The sequence below is a fragment of the Ascaphus truei genome, chromosome 5 (genome assembly GCF_040206685.1).
Source record: "Ascaphus truei isolate aAscTru1 chromosome 5, aAscTru1.hap1, whole genome shotgun sequence".
Lineage (NCBI taxonomy): Eukaryota > Metazoa > Chordata > Amphibia > Anura > Ascaphidae > Ascaphus > Ascaphus truei.
In genome coordinates this window covers 9,768,188-9,794,444 of record NC_134487.1, presented here as the reverse complement: position 1 = coordinate 9,794,444, position 26,257 = coordinate 9,768,188, and the positions used below count along the sequence as shown (strand labels likewise).

Below are 26,257 nucleotides of genomic sequence, written 5' to 3'. Positions count from 1 at the left end.
AAACCACAAGCTCCTTGTAGCTCCGGCTGGCTGACGCGTCACAGCACGCAGTCAGCCGCGCCGGAAGGAGCCAGTGGGGACATCCAGACCGGAGGCAAGCAGCTGGTGGAGCGCGGCCGTGCGTGCCGCCGGCCGCAGCGGGACCAAAGCCTTACGGCAATAGCATCCCAGACAGCAGCGGGGCGCCATAAATGCTACATGTCGAAGACTGAGCTGCTCATAACCTCACCTAAATCAAGCCCCAGGGTCCTCTCTCAAGTCAGTAACACTACAATATATCCGGGCCCCCAAGCTTGTTTAGGCGAGTTCTGCATCGTTCCCCTTTATAAACTAGGCGGGTGCCCCCATCGTTCCCCCTTTACCCCAATGCTGTTGCTATATCTTGCGGCTTCTCTGGAATATTGCTCAAATACAACTGTTTCTCCCCTACTAAAATGTTAATAGCTCATTCAATCTCTTCACACTGCTTGTGCGAGGATAACCTCCCAATCGCTTCACAATGCTTGTGCGAGGATAACCTCCCAATCTCTTCACAGTGCTTGTGCGAGGATAACCTCCCAATCTCTTCACAATGCTTGTGCGAGGATAACCTCCCACTCTCTTCACAGTGCTTGTGCGAGGATAACCTCTCAATCTCTTCACACTGCTTGTGCGAGGATAACCTCTCAATCTCTTCACACTGCTTGTGCGAGGATAACCTCCCAATCTCTTCACACTGCTTGTGCGAGGATAACCTCCCAATCTCTTCACACTGCTTGTGCGAGGATAACCTCCCAATCTCTTCACACTGCTTGTGCGAGGATAACCTCCCAATCTCTTCACACTGCTTGTGCGAGGATAGCCTCCCAATCTCTCAGACAGTCTGCTTCTCCGCCTGAAAACTGCTGCTCACTGTTAGAAACTCTTCAAATCACTAGCACAGTCTTCTTATCTCTTACCAGGTCTGCTTTGTACCGCAGCACTGGCGCGGGGGGGGGGGGGGTTTCATGTCAGGCAGTCAGGCTTTTTCCATGCCCGTTATAGTATACAAGTGCCAACATATTCCGCAGCGCAGTACAATGTAGAAGGGAGGGCAATAGCATTGCATGACAAGAGTACGTATATGTTTAGACAAAGAGGCAATAGGAAGGAGAACCCTGACCCAAGGAGCTTACAATCTAATGGTCATACAAGGATTTAGAGTGGGACTTGGGAGCGGATGTACAATTGAGGCTCTCCTGGCTGACTGTATAATGACAAGTTGTATATAATCTCCGACTTGCTGTACAATGGCCAAACCTGAAGGACCCTCCGACTGGTTCCAGAACTTGTACACCGGCACAAGTGATTCAATGAGAGAACCTTGAAAAAGTCTGAGTCATGGTCTGCACTCTGATTCAATGGGAGTTTCTGTGCCGATAGTACCCTGATCGGCACTATTGCAGCTTAATGAATAACCACAACCACTCCCCCCCCATACCTTCCGCTGTGTCCCAAGTAAAGGTGGTGCTGAAATACACACACACACAGTCTCTGAAAAATACTTCACAATACGAGTTTCCTTGGCGTAGAAACGTAACTGCCCCGCATCCCGTCCCCGTTATATCCTATAATAATTAAACAATGCCAGATTGTACGAGCGAGGTTTATATCCCCGGCTCTCTGCACCCTGCTGAACATTTACAAAGCAATGTAAATAAAGTGACATGCATTTTATATAAAAATCCGAGTTACTCCACAATGTTTCCCAAATATACTCGTAATTAATCACAGAGACCTCGTGATTATGTCAGCTCTTTCATTAAAATGGGCCCATATTTACTAAGCGCTGCTATTCCATAAGACACCTTACTGACCAATTAAGAGAATGGCCTAAAAAAAAAAGGTGTCTTTAAGAATAGCACAGCTTAGCAAAAAAGGGCCAGTCTACCCGTACTGTGCCCGTCAGGCACCCCCCACTTCCTCCATCCCAAACCCTAGACCCCTTTTCCATTTGTTTCTGCAGCCGTTTGTCCAATTTATTAAAAACCCTCACGAATAAAAAGCACATACAAGCACGTAAAAATAAAGGGGAAACCGTATGTGATGAAGATAATAATTATATATTGTGACTGGAGCGGTAACCAGGCTACATAAAGGTTAAGCCCTCTGGTTACCCCTGAAACCGTGGGGTCCCCGATAGCTACATTGCACCATAAGCCAGGGACCAGGGATAATACACGCTGAAAATAAAGTGCCCCGGCTTTTCTCTGTCTTCATGTTCCCTTGGCCCTAGAACTGTGAGATTTCTTGTGTGTCAGTTTTATGTGGGATATTTGGGTAGAAATGCAATTTGTTTGTTTGCAGGATTTCTGGGGCTGAAGTTACCGGTAGTCCTTTCATTCTCCCCGGTGAGCAGGCATGATTTGCCGGTACACGGGGTGAATTACACCGGGGCTACCCAGTGTTCCCCCAGATTCCTGGATTTCAAGCCCAAATATCCCAAATCCATTTCCCTTATAAAGTAATAAAGTATACCCATTGGGGGACCTTACAAAGTGTACTTTATAATGTTTTAGGCATTTACTATAAGGCTCTATACAGTCAGCCAGGGCACCAGCATAGACGCCGGCGTGTCTGTATAGAGTCCGGAGTTCAAAGAGGAGAGGATGTCCAGAGGTGAGAAGACCGTTTGGTGGGTGAGGACGGGTGAATTGCCAGGTCCGGAGAACAAAGGACCCCCTGTGGGGACACCTTTAGTATCTGCCGGACTTGGTGGCGCCTGCACAGCGGGTGGCAATGAGTTAGCTGGGGGGGGGGGAGGAGACACAGCTCGTAGGCGCTTCTCCCATTGGCTAAATGATATTTCCCGCTCACACGACTTTGAGCCGGCTTGGCCCGCCTCCTCCTCTGACGTAAGCCCAGAGACGAGCCGCTGTTTCTATTGGCTGGCAGGGTGGAATTCCCACGCTCTGATTGGTCGCTCCTCCTCCCTCCATGCGGAACATAGCTGAGCGGAGGGTATGTAAGGAGAAGCCCCAGTCAGAGAACCAGACGATTTTGTGGCTCAAGTCGATGAAGCGCAGGCGGCTTTTCGAAGTTACTCTGTTCAAAGTAGCAGAGCAACCGGCTTGGTTTTGAAGCTGGGAAAGTCTGCCCGGCAGGGACTGTCAGACGCGAGGACCAAGTTCTCACTGAGAACGTAGCGGTCGTGGTCAGGGGTTCCTGCCGAAAACAGTTCCAGGACGATCGGGACTAGGTCCCAGTCAGGTGTTTCTGCTGAATCTCGGTCCAGGACGTCCGGAACACGGTTCCGATCAGGGTAAGCCTTTACAAGCGGGCGCCCTGCACCTAGGAAAGGCTGGAGTGGCGGCCGCCTTTATCCTAATCCCCAGGCCCCAGTAAGTGTGTATATTTCTGTATTTTGTTGTATTTCTGAGGTTTTATCCAAATAAACCCCATTTTATTTCACTGCCTTGTTTTGCCTATTTAATGATCCCTAAAATATAAAATGTTTTAAAAGACCTGGTCTACCGTGACATACATCTATACACATCTATACACATCTATACACATCTATACACAGCTATACACAGCTATACACAGCTATACACAGCTATACACAGCTATACACAGCTATACACAGCTATACACAGCTATACACAGCTATACACAGCTATACACAGCTATACACAGCTATACAATATAGGAATTCAGTTCTATAGTGTGTTCTCCACCACTCATCATTAAATTCCAGCTGAGAAACAAAGTACACGAAACTTCAACAACAACAAAAACATAACATAAAAAGGACCCAAAATAAGTTAGGGTGATTAATAAAGTGCCACTTTTGTACCCACCATATCTTACTTTGCGTCTGGTTGTACCAGCTTCACATTGCAAGGCCATTAACCAGCCCCACACTGACAAGACCCAAAAGGTTGAAACGTCTGTCTGTGAGCGGTTTGCTAGTTCTGCACTTCTTTAACCCAGGCTGTGCTGGAAAGCCTAAACGTAATGCAGCACGCATACGTTTATAGGGGTCCATGTTAAAATGGACAAGAAATAAAAAAAAGTGACACTATGAGCGCTCATTTGCATGTCATTACCCAGAATCCCTGGCAGCAGTAGAAGCATTGTATGCTAAAGCTTCGCCCCCCCATGGCCGCAGCTGCGTGCGCGCCACACATAAAAGCACAGCCCTCTATGCAGCAGGCCCCAGTCGGCCTTTGCCAAGATTGTCTTTTGTCGCGGCGGCCAAGCATTGGCCACGTCACTGCGGCGGTTCAGCCAATGAGGGCGCACCAGCCTCGTGACGTCATGGCCGCAGCCCCCACGTTACGAGTTCCCTGGAGTCCATCAGGTCAAGCTGATGCAGGTAATGCACACAGCGTGCGCTATGGCGCGAACAAGATATGGCCCCCTCTGGGGACTACCTGTGCGCGCCTGCAGGAAGCGCGATGCGCAAACACCTTTCCCAAAGACAAGATTTTTTTTTGTCTTTTGGTGCGGCGGCGGTTCAGCCAATGAGGGAGAACCGGCCGCGTATGGTCATGGCCACGCCCACGCCCCGAGTGAGTGATCTGAAGCTTCTCCAGATCGCTGGGGTGGAGCGAACAGCGCCACCGGGCACTCGGTCACACGTGCAACGCGCTCACTGGGGCTGCAGCCTAAGTCACAGCGGTGCGCAAACTGAGGGGCGCAAGATTTTTTAGGGGGGCACCTGGTGTAGTGTTTGCAAATGAGACTAGGATGTTGATCCGGTGTTATTTAATATTACGCACGGTTTTCTTTATTTTTTTTATATTCACTGAAAAAACAACAAACAGTGTTCTGTTTTCAACTAATGTTTGTGATGTTGTGTATCTTATGTTCACCAAATAAAATATTTTGGAAAATAAAAAAGGAATAGTGAGCACTATAACACACAATAGTGTGTACAAGCGCCTTTGAGATCACGTTCACGTGTTTTTAATGATGCCTCAGTAACAGAATATTCATCCATTATACAAAGGGTGCGCAAACCTTTCCCCCTGCGCCCCCCTGCCTGCTCGCCCCCCCCTCCTTACCTTGTCTTCGGCATCAAATGACACCGCAGGGTCACGTGATGCCACGTCACCAAAGACAAGGTAAGGGCGTTATAGAGGCCTCACGCGGTCCGCCGCATTTAATTTAAATGCCCCGGGGGAGAGCACGGGACCTCGGTAACCGTCGCGCCCCCCATGGAAAATCTTGCGCCCCCAGTTTGCGCATCCCTGCATTACAAAACTTCATTAGGCAGAGAAGGCTGGGAGCGGAGTTAGGCCTTTCATCCATGTAGTAACAAAGGAGGGAGAGGGCGTAAGGCCGAGTCCATGCTCCCTGCTTGCGCGCTGAGGCTCAGGGAAAGCGGGTGCTTTCCCTGGCCTTGCGGTTACTTACCGCACGCGCCGTCAGCGGGCGGGATGGGGTCGGGCGCGTCACTGGCCGGGGGCGAACCGCTCACGTGACCGGCCTGTCTCGCCGGCAAGCGGGGGAATTTTAAATTCCCCTAAGACCTGCGCTTCTGCAAGCGCGCGGAAGCGCAGGTGAGCCCCTACTAAAGCCGCTCTAATTGAGGCTGTAGGGGCTCAGTGCTGAGCGAGAGCGCGCCTCAGTGCGCTTCCGCCAGCAAGCGCTAAACATGGCCGAGGCCTAAGGGGTATGAACCTGTTCATTGGACCAACAAGTAGTTGATATGTTACAAGCTTTCCAACCTCTCAGGGTCACCCAATGAAGGACCCCGAGGAGGGAAACTTTTAAGGCTGCGCTTATAGCGACATCGCGGCAAAACAAATGCATTGCCGCCGTCGCATGTGCTTATTGTAAGCACGACGCAACGGCGCGGTCACGATCGCTGGAAGTCATCTCAATTTGATTTTTCCAGCAACCGCAGCCTGACGCCGCCGGCACTATAAGCGCAGCCTAAGGCCGCGCTTATAGTAACGGCGACCGAAAACAAATGCATTGTCGTCGCCGCGTGCGCTTATAGCAAGCGCGACGGCGACGCGATTTTTGGTAGCCGAAATTATTTGATTTTTCAGGGGCTGTCGCCTCATGTGTCAGCCCCTGAACCAATCAGGAGCATCGTCGCCCGCGACGCCGTCGCAAAGCTAAATACGGAAAAACCCTGCGTGACGTTACGCGGAACGCAGAAACCCTGCGTGACGTTACGCGGAACGGAGAAACCCTGCGTGACGTTACGCGGAACGGAGAAACCCTGCGTGACTTTACGCGGAACGGAGAAACCCTGCGTGACTTTACGCGGAACGGAGAAACCCTGCGTGACGTTACGCGGAACGGAGAAACCCTGCGTGACGTTACGCGGAACGGAGAAACCCTGCGTGACGTTACGCGGAACGGAGAAACCCTGCGTGACGTTACGCGGAACGGAGAAACCCTGCGTGACTTTACGCGGAACGGAGAAACCCTGCGTGACGTTACGCGGAACGGAGAAACCCTGCGTGACGTTACGCCGAACGGAAAAACCCTGCGTGACGTTACGCCGAACGGAGAAACCCTGCGTGACATTACGCGGAACGGAGAAACCCTGCGTGACTTTACGCGGAACGGAGAAACCCTGCGTGACGTTACGCGGAACGGAGAAACCCTGCGTGACTTTACGCGGAACGGAGAAACCCTGCGTGGCGTTACGCGGAACGGAGAAACCCTGCGTGGCGTTACGCCGAACGGAAAAACCCTGCGTGACGTTACGCGGAACGGAAAAACCCTGCGTGACATTACGCGGAACGGAGAAACCCTGCGTGACGTTACGCGGAACGGAGAAACCCTGCGTGACGTTACGCGGAACGGAGAAACCCTGCGTGGCGTTACGCCGAACGGAAAAACCCTGCGTGACGTTACGCGGAACGGAAAAACCCTGCGTGACATTACGCGGAACGGAGAAACCCTGCGTGACGTTACGCGGAACGGAGAAACCCTGCGTGACGTTACGCCGAACGGAGAAACCCTGCGTGACGTTACGCGGAACGGAGAAACCCTGCGTGACGTTACGCGGAACGGAAAAACCCTGCGTGACATTACGTGGAACAAGATTAAGAGGTGAATCCTTACAGAACAGTGGTAAAATACCACGGTTAGGGAAAGTACCACGGTTAGGGAAAGTACCACGGTTAGGGAAAGTACCACGGTTAGGGAAAGTACCACGGTTAGGGAAAGTACCACGGTTAGGGAAAGTACCACGGTTAGGGAAAGTACCACGGTTAGGGAAAGTACCACGGTTAGGGCGGGTGAAGTTAACCTCTCCTGCTCACACAAAAAAACTATGCTCATGTTCACAAGCCAAATGATAGCAGCACAATATATGCACATGGACTGTGTCCCGGCGTGGGGCTGCAGGGAAGGGGTTAATATTCAATATACGTTTATATCTGACTCCAGTCAACGTCTTGTTCTTTTCTCGCCCTGGAGACCCGAGGTTAATAAATGCCCCGTTAAACTACCCCGGGGGAGGCGGCATGGATGCCTCTGAATAGTTACTGACAAGTACTAGAAATTATTCTTAGTTACGCACATCCTTCCAAAAACTTGTTGTTTTTTACATTTATGAAATAGTTATCTTGCATTTCGCATTTTTTTAACAAGCGTCCCAAAAACCGCATCGCCTTGGACATAATTTAGATCCAACGTTCAAAAAAAGAAAAAAACCTTCTGAATTTCATAATATGACCTTTCGTCCCAAATCCCAATAAAATTATTAAAAAGCAGAAATCGTGGGCAAAAATTTTTTTTTTTTTTTAATTTTCCCTGAATTGGGGGGGGGGGGGGGGAGAGACCACCTGGAGAGCAGGGGATCCCTATATCCGGGAAACCCACGGTTTGGACTGGAGGTCCGCCAGGCGAATTTGGGAAATATGGACGCTGGGATCAGGACTCGCTTCAACAGCCAATAGAAAAGCAGAAACATCATTGGGAGAGGATCTCTCAGCTTTCTATTGGTGACCCCGGAGGTCACATTTACAGTCCGACGGCTCTCCCCCATTTTTAGTGTGTCAAAGCCAGCACAAAATATACCCTACTACTCTCAGGGGGGGGGGGGGAGGGGGGTCCCAGGGAACCACCGACCAGCACCCCCCAAGGAAAGCAAGATTTTAAACATAGAAATTTCCAGACGGGATTGCGACTTTAAAAATAAAATGTTCATGGCTTAACATTAGAATTACATTTAGTGCTACACGTTATAGAAATTATGGTGGGTAAAAGGTGACAAAACTCTGCCGTCGTACAGCAAAATTAAAATCATCACTTATGAGCATATTCGCATCTCTAACAGGACTGCACCCCTGCCCTTCCCCATTATCTCCTAGTATATACAGTGCTTCTTCCACAGCCAGGGATTCTGGGAAATGACATGGGAATGAGCACAGTGTAATTCGCTTGACCCTGTGTGCTCCTTTGCATGTCATTACCCAGAATACCTGGCTGCAGTGGGAGCATTGTATGCTATGGGATAATGGGGAAGGGCAGGGGTGCCGACCGGTCAGACCTGGGAATGTGCTCACACGTAATATTTGCTGTACAGTGTTACCAAGCAAACGTTCTAATCGGATGTTATTTGTACCCGATTTGCTCGAAACGTAAACAAAGAGCAGAAGACCCTCTAATAGATCAGTGGTTATTAACCTTTTAAAGACCTGTGGAACATTTCCCAAATGTATGTCAATGGCATGGAACCCATTACTGTACAAATGGATGGCAACTTTGTGAACCCCAAACCGATTTATCCTACAGTATTTATGCAAAAATATTATTGCCGTGATGGGGCATATATATATTTTCTAAATAATCTGCTTTCTAGATCACATAATTTATAATCTAGTATATTAACGTATTTTTTTTAATTGTTACATTGAAAAAACATTGGTGAAATATCATTGGGTCTTGGAGAATATGGCGGCCTTTATCACAAATATTCATAGGGACAATCTGGTGACCCTTTGTGGGACTCCAGGGCACAGGAATACAGGATGCAAACCAGGGAATAAAGACCTGGAAACCTCTCTTGTAGCCAATAAAACCAATACAAAAGGTGGAGAGTAACACATTTATTAGCTAGCCGGCCTCTCTGTAAAATCTATACAGCCGTGTATGATATAATTGCCCCATGTTTGTATAATTGCCCCTGTATCTATGCAGCACATCATGGTATTATTGCCCCTGTCTGTATATTTGCCCCGTGTCTATGCAGCAGGGCATGGTATAATTGTCCCTCTATGCAGCATAGCAAGGTATATTTGGCCATTATGTCTGTATATGTTCCCCTGTATCTATGCTGAAGGGCATGGAATAATTACCCATCAATATATTTGCCCCTCTATCTGTGCAGCAGAGCATGGTATAATTGCCCCTATATCTATGCAGCAGGGTATGGTATAATTGCTTCTATGTCTGTATAATTGCCCCGGTATCTATGCGGCAGAGGATGGTATAATTGCCCATGTATCTATGCAGCAGAGCATGGTAGAACTGCCCCTGTATCTATGCAGCAGGGTATGGTATAATTGCCCCTATGTCTGTATAATTGCCCCTGTATCTATGCAGCAGGGTATGGTATAATTGCCCCTATGTCTGTAGAATTGCCCCGGTATCTATGCAGCAGAGCATGGTATAATTGCCGCTATGTCTGTATAATTGCCCCGGTATCTCTGCGGCATGGGCATGGTATAATTGCCCCTGTATCTATGCAGGCGAGCGTGGTATAATTGCCCCTGTATCTATGCGGCATGGGCACGGTATAGCCGCCCCAGGCATGGTACCCCAGGCCCTGTCCCTTTGCAGCAGATGCACACAGTGCCCCGGCCTCTCCTCCCCCCGCAGCCTCTCTCATACACACACGGGCCTAGCGCGGCCTGCCCCCGGCCGCTGTGATACAGGCGCTGCTGCTGCCTCTGCTGTTGTTAGTGCCGCCGCTGCTGGCAGAGCCCCGCAGCCCGAGCTCCGTGCTGCGGCTGCGCCAGGGCTGAGATTGCGCGGTAGGGCACTCACCTCAGAGCGGCTGCGCTGCAGCGGGCCTGCGCCGTGACACCCGAGCAGGGACCTCTCTGCAATGGCAGCCCACGCAGCACGCGGCCAGCACTGGGGATCGACGTCAGCGCCGCCGTGACGTCAGCGACGTGCCGACTGGGCTCGGCCTCCATGTTGGGAAGGTCGCTCCCCGCATGCTTATATTGCACTGATCCCCCCTCCTCAGTAATAATGCTGCTGGGACTCCCATTATCCTAATGTTTGTGGGTTAGGCCCCCAAAAAGTACATTTCAAATAAGTATGTCTTTTTTTTCACTTTGTAAAGTACACTCACTGGCTTGTAGATACAATAAAACTACTTAGATTGTAAGCTCTTTGCGGCAGGATCTTTCATTGCCTTAAGTTTTCATTTACCCAGCGGAGGGTCATTTACCCTTAGGCGCTTGCCTGTGCCTGCCGCTCTGCCTCTCCTTCAGTATCCAGCGTCAAACGACGACGCGAACGTCACCAACGTGACATCGTGCGGCGCTGCATTACCATGGTAACGTGACGTCGTGATGTCACCGTGGCAACGAGACACCGTGTGACACCCACGGCGTCATTTGACGCTCGATTTTGAAGGAGAAGCAGGGCGGCAAAATGGAGGCGGCCGGCACAAGTACGTCCTTCCCATTAGGTCAGATAGGTCCAAGGGTGCGGCAAATGCGAATGGGGCAGACATTTTTGATGCCCCAAAATGTTGCCGCTTTGGACCCAGGCCTAATGGGAAACCTGACACTTTATTTACATGTTGTATTTCTCCCTATTGTGTGTGTAGCCCTTTTTCTGAACCCTCCCAAAGGAACTACTGGTCACTGTACAACACCTGCGGATCCAGGAGATCTGAGCTTCCGCTAGCTGGGTGCCTGGGGTAACTATTGTAGCGCAGCGCCTCCACTTACCCAGAATCCCCGTGATGTGAGATTCCCCTGGGCAAGAAATACATACACACACATGTGATGCAACCAACTTTACTGTAATAATGATAATGCACGGCAACCTTATCACTCTATAATGCAACGTAGCAATAATACATATCAATCTCACACATGTAGCATATACTAACGCATAACCTTAGCAGCAATGCCTAACACCCTAATAACTGGTACCGTCCTTATAACGGTAGTGGCTCAACCACGCTCCTAATGAGTACTGTCTCAGTCCCGCTACCGCGTGCTCCACACCGTGTCCGTGTACGGTAATGTTGGTATAGGCTCAGTTCTTTAGCCACTCGCTCAGTGTTCCTAAAGAGCTTAGCCTAAGGGGGGATCAGCGCCTGTTGACCGGTGTTGGTGCACTTGTTGTTATAGTACCTTCCGGTCACGGCGGTGACCGGTACCTCTTCGCAAAGGGTCAGATGAATCAGCGGTCTGCCTCCTGGGTCTCAATGTCCAGCTGTCTGGTCACAGACGACTCGCCAGCAAGCCTGCTCCGCACGCTTGTCCCTTTGTCCCTAGCTGTCTACACAGTGAAGGGTGATGCTCGCTACCACTATGGGCGTCCCTGCAGCACAGCAACCTTTGGCGACTTCATGGAACACTCCTAGGGGCCTACGGGGTAGCCTGTCCTATGCAGGTGGGTCACGGACCCCCTGCACCCACTCTACCTCTCCCTTCACCTCCCGGATCCTCTCTGACTAACTCAACCTAACACCTGCAGCAAACACACTGCACTCACTGTACCTGCAGCAACCGTGCTGCACACACACACTGTGCCTACTTGTCAGCACACACAGCACTGACAGCCGTGACACTGACAAGACTACACACTCCACACACTGCTAAGGGCAGGGTCCCTAACCTAGGGGCCGTCCCTCAGTACTTACCCCCTACTGTAAGGTTAAAACTGTCTTCTGTCAGCTCTGGAATTGATAAGGTTAAACAGAATACGCTGGCCTTGCTATTTTCACGGGAGGCTATTGTAAATAGCTTTTAGACCAACTGTTTCGTGCCTGTCATATGTTGTTAAAACAAGGCTACAGAGGATAGGGCTGCCTTATAAGTCACCATTGTATATTCCTCTTGCTCAGCAGTTAAATGTTTTAAGATCTACAGAAAAGGCATTATGTAGAGGTTACATGTAAATTTAGATGTGTACCCATATTTGTAACAGATGACAACTGTATTTTTGTCCCTGCCTTATGTATAAAACCTGCTTTGTGAACCATTAAAACTCAGTTGTGGGAATTCAACTACGAGCCTCCTTGAATTCTTACAGCTCCGAGCTCGTATGATATACTATTTGAAAGCATCCCATATCCGTTGCGTTCCATGTGCTCCCGGGAGAAGTGTGTTTTGCTTGCCCTAGAAAAGGACCTGATCTGTAGAGATCTAACACCTACCCTGGTGGGGATTGGGGCCTGCCTGGGATCTGGGGAACTACCTTACCTGGTGTAGGAGCCACTCGCTCCCTACACCCTTCCTTCCCCTTCCTTCTCCCAGCTCCAACTGCCGTTGCACTAAGCCCGCGAAATGTATCAATGCTCCTCTAGTGAATCCTGGCCTCTCATTGGCCACTTGTGGACACCTGGTGCCTGCCTCTCTAGGCCTCATGGGACTTGTAGTCCCGTGGAGGCTGTCTTTGCATTGGGGCCGCGTGCGCACATGCCTTGCGCATGCGCGAGTCCTTAATGGCCTCCGCAACTTTCTAACTGTTCCCGCGCATGCGCGATCACGGCACATGCGCGCGCATCGGCAATGGCGGCCCCCGCTAGCCGGGTGCGCCGCCGGGACTCCAGGGACTCCAGGGACTCGGAGCGAGCAGCCGGCGGGTCCGTCGCTGGCTCCGGCGGCACCCGCGACCGCTCGGCAATCACGGAGGGGGGTCTCTGGGGGCAAAATAAGACTGGGGCTACATGTGTATACCTTATTTACCTTGAATTGTAATTTTGTAAAGTGCTGCATACACTGTTGGTGTATATATATATATATATATATATATATATATATATATATATATATATATATATAAATAAAGCAGAAAATAGCCGTGTTAGTCCAGTTGCGATAGTGCAGAATAAATGAGTTCTTCAGTATTAGGTGATACCTTTTTTATTGGACTAACAATATTTATTGGACTAAACTAATATATAAAATGATACAGTACGTGCATAAAACTACTTTATTTCTCTGTGACACGGTATCTCTCTGTAACGCTCTGTGGCCAATATTCACTAAAGGGTGCTAAGCTTCAGCACAAACTAACTCCCATCCAAATGAATGCGTGTAGACGTGCTGCAGCCTAACGCCCCTTTTTGTATATGGACTCTGTCTTCTCATGGAGCTGTGTCCTTTTCTTTTACACCTGCCGGTGTTTAAGTCACCTGAATGGTGTGGGATAGATGAGCTTACCGCTGAAGGTAGCGGCGGTACTGTCCCATACTTACTGTCCCGCGTCACACAGGGCATTGACAGAACACGTATCCCTGGAGCCCGTGAACGTGGCTCAGCTCTGGAACCTGCTGTTTCCCGTCTGGCAAAAAAAGAACAGGGTCTTTGATTTCAGCTTCTTGCCAGGGTTAGTCTTAGGCCCGGGCCATAGAGGGGGGGAGCCGTGCTGCACCGCGCTGACGCTCGCCTGCAGAAGCTGTGCGATTCCATGCACATACAGGCTAGCCAGCGTCCGCGATCGGAGGTGGGGGGAGACTGAGGGAGGCGGGGCAGTGACGTCGCTGGGCCAATCGCCCGCGACGCACTGACGTCAACGTCACGGCGCCGACGTCACGGCGCCGTGACGTTGACGCAGCCCCGCTCTCATTGGAGGTTTTCCGCCGACAGCGCGCTGAAAAACAGCTTGGCGCTCGGCTGAAAACTCCAAAGCCTGAGCACGCCTGCGGACGCTCGCGCGAGCCCCCTCTCAAGGCATCCTCATTGAGGATGCAGGGGCTCAGCGCTGAGCGTCCGCACGCCTCAGCACGGCCTGTCCTTCTATGGACTCGGCCTTAGTGTAACCACTGATAAACTGATGATTATTGCACCGGTCTCAATATCGTTTATAAGCAGATTCATCGCGTTAAAAAAAGAGTAGAGAATCAGAATCACTACTCCAGCTGAAATGTGGGTTCACTGCTCAACACAGATCCATAGCACCCCTCAATATAGCATGAAGCAGCTTTCAACACCCTCCATTCTTCACAGCATATTGAATTATTATAAATGTCAAAGGTTTGGGTTGTTTTTACTGAAGTCTCCCAGTTCCAAAACTGGGGCTTAATTAGTACAAATAACATACGTAATTTAACAGAGAAATCCCATAGAAAGCAATTGGACTTTTTCCTTTGATAAATCTGATGCCAGTCATTTGTACTGGTGCTGCTCCAGTTTTACAGCTGAGAGACTTCACAATTTCTTGATACGCTATCAGTAGGCTTAATTGTTCCCGAAGTGTAATTGAAACTTCTGTATGTTGTGGATATGTTTGTCATCTGTTGAAGAGTACAGAGATATTTATTCCTGTTACATAAAACCATGCCACTTTCCACACGTCACTGGATAGGATTTATCGATCTGTGCCTTGCACATCTTTAAAACTCAAATAGGGCATTACAGGCAATGTGATTGTATAATCATGCAAGAAATAGGATCCGATTTATATCACGGTAATAATAATTATTAGTGTATCGCGCTCACAGTGTACACAAAATGATGCAGGTATAACCAAAACCCCATCAAACCTTTTGGATTCGGAGCTTACCATCCAATGGAGAACTGACCCATATTCTTTTGCAGTTGCACATACCGAGGTTCAGTCTCTCAGCTGCAGAATTGGTGCATGGAAAAAACAGCCCAAGATTTATGTTAAGAAATTAAATCCCATCATTTACAACGAGAGTTTTTCTAATCGTGTTATTTTTCTCCGCCACACTTTAGCAGTTAAGACTTTGACTTTGATAAATAGCTCCCACTCTATGGAAGCAGCTGTCCGTGTTGGTCAACGGTTTTTGGGGGGGATGTGTTGGAGGTGTAATTTGGTCACGGAAGAGCATGGCTTCACATTCTGTTGGGATTCTTTGCTCAGCTCAAGCTGTCACGGTGTAGGGTTCTTCCTGCTGCATCCATGGGAAGAGAGAACCCCATACTGTGGGGGTATTATTGTAAATCGGGGATTGTCTAAAATTAGCATTTCAGACAGGCCACACTCTGCAGAGTTCATCTACTTTGTACCTTTCACAATGCACTGCTGATCTGCGGCAGAAGAGTAGTTACAGGAAATTCTCAGAAAGGAACAGTGGGAGTTTGGGACTGTAGACAGATACTCATTACTGTACTATACAGTACTGTAGAGATGTGCTCATCATTACTATACAACCCCCCTGTGACTGTGCAACATAACTGCGATATATAACTCTGCTCCCATATTCTATCGGTGTACTTTGGTTTTACACAATATTTTATAATTAGGTATAGAATTAGGGTTTTGTATCATTTTTACCAAAATCGCCTCAGCTGTATTTTCGTGTAACCACTAAATGGAAATGTATTGTTGATGCTTTTTGTTATTGACAGTTTTAGGGGTATTTATCAATGTCTACTGCAGGGGTGGTAAACTCCAGTCCTCAGGGGACACCAACAGGTCAGGTTTTAAGGATATCCATGCTTCAGCACAGGTGGTTCAGTCTCTTGACTCAGCACAGGTGGCTCAGTCTGAGCCACCTGTGCTGACGCAGGGATATCCTTAAAACCTGACCTGTTGGTGGCCCTTCAGGACTGGAGTTTGCCACCCCTGCACTACAGCCTAAAACACTAGGGCAAAATAAAAAAATATTATCAAGGTTGAGGAATAACTAGAATAACCAGTTAACCTCTGAAAGAAGCACACCAGGGTGCAAACCAGGGCTTTTAAAATGTAACATTTATTGATTATTAAACTAATATATGTCTACACTTGCTGAAATAATAATTATAGTGTGTATATTTAAAAATTAAAATGACAGGTGGTTGGCTACATCATAATGTCCACTGTAAGAGATACTGATTGGCTATTGGAATGGTAGAATTAATCTACCAGTAAATACCCTAATGGGTGTACACAAAAATTAACTAAAAATCACCCTAAACTAAACAGCGCTTGACCTTAAAGGTGAATAAGTGCTACACATGTGAAACTATAAACTAAACAGCGCTACTACTCAGTAATTAATATTGATATCAATAATCAATAGCTGCCAAGGTGTCCCATGAAGTAAGTATCTCTCCAACTTACATACAATACAAGAAGCACAGAATAGTGTAGATGGCACAATTTATTTTAAAACAAGGCTCTGAGGGAAATCTTTGCACGATGCGGACGGCATTTTAGTGAAGTTCGTGCACTCACCGCTTATGTGAGTATTTTATTGGCTGCGTTCGCTGTTTTAAAATAAATTGTTTGTGTCATCTACACTATTCTGTGCTTCTTGCTCTCTCCATGTGACCAACTGCAACCATTGGGGGAAGTACCTGATAGCAATTGGACCACGGATCAGCGAGACCAACACGTGGGATTCGTGTTGACAGATAAGAAGAGGTTAAAGCACAGATTGTCTCCCCTGCACGGCTTATTTGATGGATTGTAAGTAGGCACTGCCATTGTCTGCTTGAGTGTGTCGTAGTTCTGAGATACCGCGCAATGGTGTGTTTCATTTCTTCTAGCAGGCGTTATCAGCAATTTCATCTCCATCAATTGGACATTCAGGGATGGGTCTCATAAAGGACATCTACCTTCACATGGACGTTACATCCCATGGACTGTGTGATATTTAAGCGCCAGGTATCCCTGTTTTGTGTTCATACCCTAATGGGTGTAATGTAGTGAAGTTACTGCCATATAAATGGACAAGTCAGAATCAATTGCACATGTATTGATATGTGTGGACTGTCCAGACCTGATAGGAACCAATTTCCACTCTAGGGATATGTGCCACAATTAGGTCATTCAATCGTGTAAGTGGCACCATAACCAGATATATTTACTTTCTTGGTGTAATGGATACCCGAGGTAGAAGTGTTAATGGAAGTATGAGCTAAATATCATTACTGCCTCTTCCCTAATAACTTGATGATAGAATGATCACATGGAGAGTAGGAAACTCCCTATTATTCAGATATGAAAATATGTAATGGCTGCAAAACACCCTGCACTATTGTAGCAACTCTCACTCGCTAACAATCTAGTCTCATGATCCTATCTGTAAATAGGAATCCCAACAAAGCTAAATAACAAGTAAATGCAACTCTGCCAGTTAACAAAGAGTGGCTCAAAGTGTAAAGGAGCATCTGCAAATTGCTAATTCAATATAAAAGCCATGTGAAGCACAGCGCAGCTCTATCGGAGCTGCATAATTGTACCACTAAACTAAAAAATAGATTCACCAAACAAAGTAACTTATTTTGCAAAATAAAACAAGAATTGTTTTTATTAGTAAATGTGATGCTGTTTTTGCACTAGTATTGCCAGCCTTTTTTTCCTAGAAGACTTTGTTAAATAACCCAACATATTACTTAAAGGAGCAGGTCCTCCTACTCATTTTTAATTAGACCCCCCCTTTTCTTTTTACAGGGTAGGATCGGGGGTCCCCACTGAGCCAAACACCACTATTTTCAGCTCATGGGGAACCCCAGTTCCCAAAATACTTACCAGTGAAGTTACTGGGATAAAAACTCCCACAAGGGAAACGAAATGGCTTCCATACCTCAGACCAGTAGGAAGCTGCAACATCATTGGTTCTGGCTTCCTATTGGACAGCAATTTAAATCCCCTTTAAAAATGAAGTCATACTGGTAGCTTCACCAGGATCCCCCTTCCCCTCTGATTCCATTCCTGTAGGTTAGTTAGGAAAGATTGCTCCCCTTTAATGATGACTGCAAAGTTAAAATGCCAGCAAACCTGGCAGCATTTCCATATTTTCCCCAGTCTTAAAGCAGGGCATCCTATCACAGTTAAAGTCTATATTTGTTCAATACACCTACTCAAACAGGCTGTGCTTCTTTGTTCCATTTCGTACAGTCTATATATGTCCCCCAGTAGTGGGCTTACACCATAGTATTGCTTATATCAGCTTATGGAAAGCCTTCCAAAAACATGTAGTACAAAGTCCTTTCTACTCTTACTACTAGTAAAGGCTGCACAAGATGCCAGGTGGTTTCTAGGGGAGGTGTCAATGGTCAATAATCTTATTACAAATAGAATATACAAAAAACACAACAGATGCGGCTTTTTATTTTGTGCTGTAAAACGATGTCGTAAAGAAAAAACATAACGTTACATTGGCAAGAGACTCTACAATTTATTACTAGAAACTGAAGACTGCCAATCAAAGATGGTGCTTAGCACCAAAGGGCACGGCGATGGGTTTTATGGCCATGTGCGGAAGTTCACTTCTTGGTTCTACAGTTCCTCAAGTGTTTCTTAAAATGTGGCACTGACGGATCTTGGAAATTTGCCAACGTTGGCACTAGTCACTTCTTCTTGCCCTTCTTCCCTTTCTTCCCTTTCTTTTTGGGTGCATCAGGCCAGCTGAAGCCTCGGAATCCCAAGCAGTCCGCAGCATTGTGGGAGATGTAGTAAGCGTTTAGCATGGCGGCTGGGCTTAGGATGTCCACCTCGGGTTTGGGGGGTTTGGGAGTTTTGCTCTTCTTAGACTTCTTTGACTTCTTGCCCGTGCCGCTGGATTTTCCCGACCCTTTGGATTTGGCACTTTTGGTAGGCTGAAATCAAGATACTCAAATCAAACATTCAATCAAACGGAAGTTCGGGAATAAGATCTCCAGATCTCAGAGAATCTGAAGAAATGCATTATTACTTTAGGCAGAGAAGGGTGGGGGGCCGTGCTGGTCCTTTCTTCCATGTAGTAACAAAGGAGGGAGAGGGAGGAGTTGATATGGCATGATAAAGGTATAATACCACCTACGTCCTCTCCCTCCTTTGTTACCACTTTTGGACTCTCTCCATGAGAATGAGTATGAAGCAATACTTAATGTGGCCCAATGAAACAAAACTTTAAAATGCAGGTACTAAAATGGCGCAAAGTTCACCTTTCCTGTTTTGCCTTCAAATACTTTCTGGGCAAGCTACCCATCTAGCGACAAAGAAGGCCAATGCTACATCCAATATGACAAAAAGACACAGTAAAATACTTATATATTCTCTTGAAAAGGGGTCATTTAGTTTAACCGTTTGGCCAAAGCATTGTAAGCCTGTGACCCTTTTTCAAAAGAATATATAAGTATTTTACTGTGTATTTTTGTCATATTGGAAGCAGCATTGGGCTTCTCTGTCCCTTGTTGTATACGATTGTCATGCTCAATAGCTCTCCTTTTTGACACTTATATACATATATTTTGTGGGTGCTCAGGGGTTCCCAAAAAGAGCTTGCTGGGGTTCTGTGTATTGTTCAAGCTACCCATCTATCTGAACAAGCTCCTCACCCCTACCACATGCAGCACTTATCATCTGAGATCAGACTCCAAAAGACTGTTCGTGGTTCCAAGGCTCAACAAAGTATCCGGCCGTTCCTCCTTCTCTTACCGTGCACCCCAAAACTGGAACAACCTACCGGAGACTCTCACATCCACCACCAGTTTACGTTCTTTCAAAACTAAGGCTGTCTCACATTTTAATCTGGTCTGTAACTGATAAGCCTATATTATATATTATCTTTAACTGTGCATGCAATGTCTTGTATATAATGTATACCCTGTTCATTTATGTAACTGTATTTGTAACCATGTATTATTTCTCTTAACTCTATGCCCAGGACATACTTGAAAAGGAGAGGTAACTCTCAATGTATTACTTCCTGGTAAAACATTTTATAAATAGATAAATAAATATTCAGGGACAGTACAAGGAGCTTTCAAAAGAACTATTCATCACAAGGGCAGTACAAAGGACTCGGGGTCATCCCTTAAGGTTGGAGGAAAGGAGATTTCACCAGCAACAAAGGAAAGGGGTCTTTACAGCAGGGGAGTGCAATCTTTTTTCCCTATGCCCCCCTGCCGGCTGTCCTGCTCTCCGCACGCCCCCCTCCCTCTCTCCCTTCTCCTTATCGTGGTTCCCGGCGTCTCCAAATGCCGGCAGAACCATGGTAAGTAAGGTTTATAGAGGCCTTCGCCGCTTCCCCGGCACTTAATTTAATTGGAAGCGTCTGGGGCCTCTGTAAACCCTGCGCCCCCTGCAGTTAATCGCCCCCCAGTTTGCGCCCCCTGCAGTTAATCGCCCCCCAGTTTGCGCACTGCTGCTTTATAGTAAGGGCAGTTACAATGTGGAATTCATTACCCATGGAGACTGTGACGGACACTGTTTTTAGAAAGGAAAGGTATACCGGGATATACCAAATAAGTAACATGGGAAGGATGCTGATCCTGGGAGTAATCTGATCGCCAATATTTGGAGTCAGGAAGGAATGTAATTTTCTCATTATGAGATATCATTGGATGATGTTTATCGGGGGGGGGGGGGTTGTTTGCCTTCCTCTGGCTCAAGATACTGTAAATACAAATATAGGATAAAGTATCTGTCGTCTAAATTTAGCATAGGTTGAACTTGATGGACATATGTCTTTGTTCAACCTCATCTACTATGTAACACTTAAATAAGTTATTGTATGAAGCTGGATAGTGATACTTAAAATATACCACGTTAATTTTCCAGAGGGGTTGGACCCAAAATGTGTCTGCCACAAGCACACAGTGCTCCCTTACAGGATGATCAAATTAAGCATTATTGCATCTTATATTCTTTACACATGGAAGCAGAATGCTGTGAAAAATAGATCCCTATGAGTGTAATTTCTGACAGTGTGCATACTTTAGTGAATGGAGCTGCCTGTGATTTTTGGCTAATAATTTAGAAAAGTATCTGATTATCACTGAAATTGGGTAACATCGTTGTTCCATGCAGACCGGACGGAGTGCAAGGGTACTGCCAGGGTTCCACCCCAGGGGTGGCTGCATGATTGCAATTGACGTATAATAACTGTGAATTAAAAACGAATGGAAAGAAGATATGTAAAATGACCATGGTCAGACTGAGATCCCGCACAGGTTACAATTTAACATAGTTTAAAGTAAATTTGTATCGGACTTCAAGATCGTTTCCAACCAGTTGGTATTTCAGAACATTATATATTATCACAGTAATGCAAATCTGTCTGGGCTTCAAAAACGTGTATCTTCTGTAATCTGTTTGTGTTGTCTGAAATTCTCTTTTCTTTCTCTGTTATTTTGACCTTCAATGTATGGAAGATCGGATTACTGAATGTGCTTCTCCGTGTGCACTCTTGAATTACACTCATGCTTTTAAGGGCCTGGGATGGTTCCTGTGAGGAAATCATTTGCTTATTCATTTGTAAATCTATATTTTAAGAATGACTTATCCATCCCCAGCTGCATGTGACGGCTCAGTGCGCAACATACACATCCAATTTATCAGGGATGCTCTGATCATAAAAAGTTACTATCAGCCTGACCCCAATGCAAGTCAGTGAATGGGCCGACCCCTTCGAAGCGAGATTGGCTAGCGGGCTGTTTGTCCAAAATTCCTATCGCTTGTGTTATATTTCTGTGTATGGGCAGTGCAGGTGTACCGTTTTTTGAAAGCATTTTAAAGCAGCAATCCCTCCATTTTTTTATATATAGAATTGGGAACTTGGGGTCCCCCAGGGCTGAACCGCGCTATTCCTAGCTCCAGGGACCCAGACTCCAAAGAGAATTCTCTTTTTGTGTGTCAGCAAAATGAGAATAAAATCAAAGATGGCTGCTGTTCTGACGATGCTGAGGCCTTTCTATTATCCCGTGGGAGTGAGGCCTGGGTGGCAGCCATATTGATTTTCCAAGGGAATCCACCACACCACCACATAAAAAGGTACAAAAACTTTGGAACCGGCGGGTCCCAGGAGCTAAGAATAGCAATGTTCAGCCTCGGTACCGAGTCTGTAAATAAAAATAAAAACTGAGATGGGGGGGTTGCTAGGTGCCTTACAAAAGCTAATAACTACCTCTATTTTTAAATAATATAACATTTTAAATGAATACTTCCCTGATAGCTAAAAGCTTTGGAGAGATGAAAATCTGATGTCTTTGTTGATACATTGTTGGATCCTATGCACCATGGGTGCGCAAACAGGGGTGCTCGGGATTTTGTAGGGGGGGGGGCGCGGCGGTTGCAGAGGCCCTGCACTCTTCCCCGAGGCATTTCAATTAAATGCCGGGGGAGGCGTGAGGCCTCTCTTACCTGCTCTTTGGCGATGCACCGCCATGGCAACACAACGTCATATGATGCCGCCAAAGCCCAGGAGCAGGTAAGGAGGGGGGTGCGAGTAGGGGGCAGCTCAGGCAGGGGGGTACGAAATTAAAAGTTTCCATACCACTGCTGTCATTATTTTGTTCCTAGCTTTTTTTTAAAGAAATAAATGCGCGATCATTGGCCCGAGATATAAAGGACAGTAATTATTTGATAAGCATACATTTCCCAGAAACCAGTGAGCTGAAGCATCTTCATTACTCACAGAACACAAACAAGGAAACCTATCACTCTAAGGATTATTTCATCTTTCCAAATACATTGATAAGACGTTTATTTTTTGTTTTGGTTATTGGAATTCCTCACTTCAAATCAATGTACCCAACAGCAGGGGCGGCCAACTCCAGTCCTTAAGGGCCACCAACAGATCATGTTTTCAGGATATCCCTGCTTCAGCACAGGTGGCTCAATCAGTGGCTCAGTCTTCGACTGCACCACCTGTGCTAAATCTGGGGTATCCTGCCAACCTGACCTGTTGGTGGCCCTTGAGGACTGGAGTTTGCTACCACTGATCTACAGTACAGAGCATGTCCCCCTTCCACGGGCAAGAACAGTGATATTCAACAAATCTCGAAGCTTGTCCTTTGCAAATGAAGATGAGGCGATGCCATTTGATAGCCTGATTACATCACTCTCATGCAGTCGTTTCCTCCGCAGGGAAATGACAGAAACTGCAATCCGCACTGCTCAAAATATTTTAATAGATACATTTCCATGAACCTCCCCGATTTGACCTCCTTATTTAAAGGTCTCACCCCAGCGCTTTGACCATCAGTGTAACCCGCCCCTTCCCACCCCTCCCTGTTAAATAAAGGCCAGCCAACTTGTGTCTGAGTTAAATTGCACTGGCAGCTCTGTACAAATGCTACGCAGTTATCACCGTCGTTATTGACACGTTAAGGCAATGAACAAGATACAGAAAATACATTACCATTGTCAGGAGCGTGGAGAAAGGGATTATATTTCCACCAGGCCAGGTCCTGCACAAAGGGAAATGGACGTGAGAGATGCTGTAGGAATGGCCAGTATTGGGGACAGGTTGGACAGGCATTTTTCACACGTTAGACCCAGGCATAATACACACAAACCCACGCGTTTTGTACTATAGATACATACAGATTTACTTAGTGCGCGCCCAGTGGAAAACATGGATTTGTTTTGGCGGCGTGCGGCATCGCGGGTCTAGCCGCATTTGGTATAAGCACGGCCTTATTCTAGTTGCTTGGGCAGCTGAGAGTCTGAGGGTCACATCAAGGCCCCATGCGGGCGAGATCGGATGTCCATTTTGCTGCGACCATGTTAGAGCTGGTGTTTTGGCGCAGAGGGATCCTTCACCGCAGCCGCTCCGTCGCTGGACACTCAGCCACCACCCGTTTCGCCAATAACTTAAGGTAATTTAAGGGGTTTGAGCGGTTAGGGTAAGGGACAGTGACGGACTTCCCATTAGGCCCGGCCGTCAAAATTTGGGGGCGGCATGCGCAATCGGCGTTTGTCAGTTGCTCGTGCACATGCACGATTGGCACTTGCCGGTCGCGCATGAATAGCCTGCAAGCGTCAATCGTGCATGAGCCACGGCAACGGCGCGGCGCTGGGGGGAGACACCAGGTAAGTGCCTATGGGCGGCATTTTTTTAAATCCGACATTGGTAGGGGGTTAAGGATAGGGGTTTCAGGGTAAGGTTTTTAGGGTTGGGAATGAGGGTAAGGTTTTTAGGGTAGGAGGCAGCATAAGGCTGGGATTCTGGTCCCTGCGCGGCCGCGTGCGAACGAGCGCACCACCGCGCGCACTCCTGCAGCCCAAACTATTTGTGAACTTGGCTGCAGGAGATTGTAGATGCGTGGCGGGGGCGTCACAAAGCTGGTTCACCCTCATTGGCTGAACCACTCATGCGCACTGACGTCAACAACATTTGTTGTATTTTCAAAACGCTGCCGCGTGAACGCGCTTCTTTGCCAGCAGGCGCGCAAGCACGGGGGTAGCTCCCATAACAAAATACAGCAGAGCGGCTAAACAACGGCAGCGACTTGGTCGCAGCAAAGCGGCCGAGACCAAATGTCCTGGAACACCCTGCGAGGCGCCAGTTAGATAACCCTACTAAGGGAATCTCAGGCGTAATTACAGACCTGTGTGAGAGACCCCACTGATATATATATAAACAGTAGGGCCCCACTCATACGGCAGGTTAGGGTCCAGACCCCCGCCAAAAAGCTCAAATCGGCAAAAAGTGGAACATAGCCTTTTTTTTCACTTGCGAATGCATATAAAAGCCTAATCACATGTTTACACTATCATATATTAAGTGCGCAATAGAGCTATGCCTAAAAAAACAGTACGACAGTAAAATGAATATACGCACAGACATGGCTTACCTTAAAATATTGTTATCCTTAGCTTAGCCACTGACACAGACTGAATCACCGACAATACGCCCTTTCCGGACTCAGACGCTGAGCGCGTTGTGCCACAAACTGCCGAAAAATCGCAACAAGCGCAGGACATAATGTACATGGAAAAACGCTGTATTAGCAGAACGCAGAAAAGAGGGGCCCCACTGAAATATATATATATATATATATATATATATATATATATATATATATATATATGTAAACACACATATTAATATATATATATATATATATATATATATATATATATATATATATATATATATATTAATATCTAAAGACATCATATATTTATGCATGTTTTATATACCCTAATTTAGCTATATATATATATATATATAAACACAAACACATTGTATATACATAAAACCAGACCTGTTGGCACGTTACTGTTTTTTATATATATATGGACCTGTCCTCACCCACTGTGCTCCGGTTAGCGCTCCGGCCGCGGCCTTGTTTACATCGTGCGTTGCTATGGACACGCCGAAGCTCGAGCTGACCGGCAGGGGAAGAGAGAGGGGGCGTTGCTATGCAGACGCCAAGCTGGGGCGTTGCCATGGAGACGGGCAGGCGAGGGAGCGCGCGAGAAGTGAACGTCACGGGGAGAAATAGGGTTTACAAAAAGCCCGGGAAAAAAAAAGTCGCGTGACATCAAAAAAGGCAGGAAATGGCCGTGTGCCCTGGGAGTAATTCCTAAAGCCTTGTGTTTATTTCCAGCCAGGGACAGTAATACACTCAGTGTGTGCTATGTATTGCCCCGTTCACACAGCTCACTACGCGACGTGCGCACGCGCGCGCGTTCATCACAGACTCCTGGCGCCAATAGTAGCGCGACGACACACACACACTCTGTCTCTCTGTCTCTCTGTCTCTCTGTCTCTCTGTCTCTCTGTCTCTCTGTCTCTCTGTCTCTCTGTCTCTCTGTCTCTCTGTCTCTCTGTCTCTCTGTCTCTCTGTCTCTCTGTCTCTCTGTCTTTCTGTCTCTCTGTCTCTCCTCTATGTCTCTCTGCCTCTCCTCTGTGCCTCTCTGTCTCTCCTCTGTGCCTCTCTGTCTCTCTTCTCTGTCTCTCCTCTCTGTCTCTGTCTCTCCTCTCTGTCTCTGTCTGTCCTCTGTCTCTCCTCTCTGTCTCTCTGTCTCTGTCTGTCCTCTCTGTCTCTCTGTCTCTCTGTCTCTCCTCTCTGATCAAGCATGAGCGATTTCATGCCCATGCAGGCGAGCCAGCGTCCGCGATCGGGAAGCAGAGGGAGGCGGGGCAGTGACGTCGCTGGACCAATCGCCCGTGACGCACCGACATCAACGTCACGGCGCCGTGATGTTTATGCTGCTTCGCGCTGATTAGATGTTTTCAGCCGACAGCACGCTGATAAACAGCATGGCTGTCGGCTGAAAAATCCAACTCGTCAGCACGCCTGCGGACGCTCGCGTGAGCCCCCTCTAAAGACATCCTCATTGAGGATGCCGGGGCTCAGCGCGGAGCGTCCGCACGGCTTGTCCTTCTATGGACGTGGCCTAAGTCTAATTATAATGGCAGAGGACAAATTAAGATTATTACCACCACAAACATGCT

The 26,257-nt window shown here is 47.3% G+C and overlaps 2 protein-coding genes across 7 annotated transcripts in view; both read right to left on the bottom strand.

Moving 5' to 3' along the window:
• The window catches only part of NRF1 (nuclear respiratory factor 1), a 73,688-nt gene extending 63,619 nt beyond the window's left edge, over positions 1–10,069 (bottom strand). For all 4 annotated transcript variants that reach the window (XM_075599338.1, XM_075599335.1, XM_075599337.1 and 1 more), the window contains exon 1: positions 9,982–10,069. The gene's annotated coding sequence lies outside the window, so the exon portion shown is untranslated. The remainder of the gene's footprint in view (positions 1–9,981) is intronic.
• An 8,095-nt stretch (positions 10,070–18,164) lies between these two features.
• SMKR1 (small lysine rich protein 1) lies at positions 18,165–25,250 on the bottom strand. Of its 3 annotated transcripts, none has more exons than XM_075599332.1 (4): positions 25,109–25,245; positions 24,648–24,746; positions 23,210–23,258; positions 18,165–18,683 (listed from the first exon to the last, which is right to left on the bottom strand). In XM_075599332.1, exons 3-4 carry the CDS (start codon positions 23,210–23,212, stop codon positions 18,435–18,437), a joined length of 252 nt encoding a protein of 83 aa, XP_075455447.1. In that variant the 5' UTR covers positions 23,213–23,258; positions 24,648–24,746; positions 25,109–25,245; the 3' UTR covers positions 18,165–18,434. The 3 variants fall into 3 exon arrangements, with proteins under 3 accessions (XP_075455447.1, XP_075455448.1, XP_075455446.1); XM_075599333.1 differs by having other exon boundaries at positions 25,062–25,217; XM_075599331.1 differs by lacking the exon at positions 24,648–24,746 and having other exon boundaries at positions 25,109–25,250.
• Between the last annotated feature and the right edge of the window lie 1,007 nt (positions 25,251–26,257).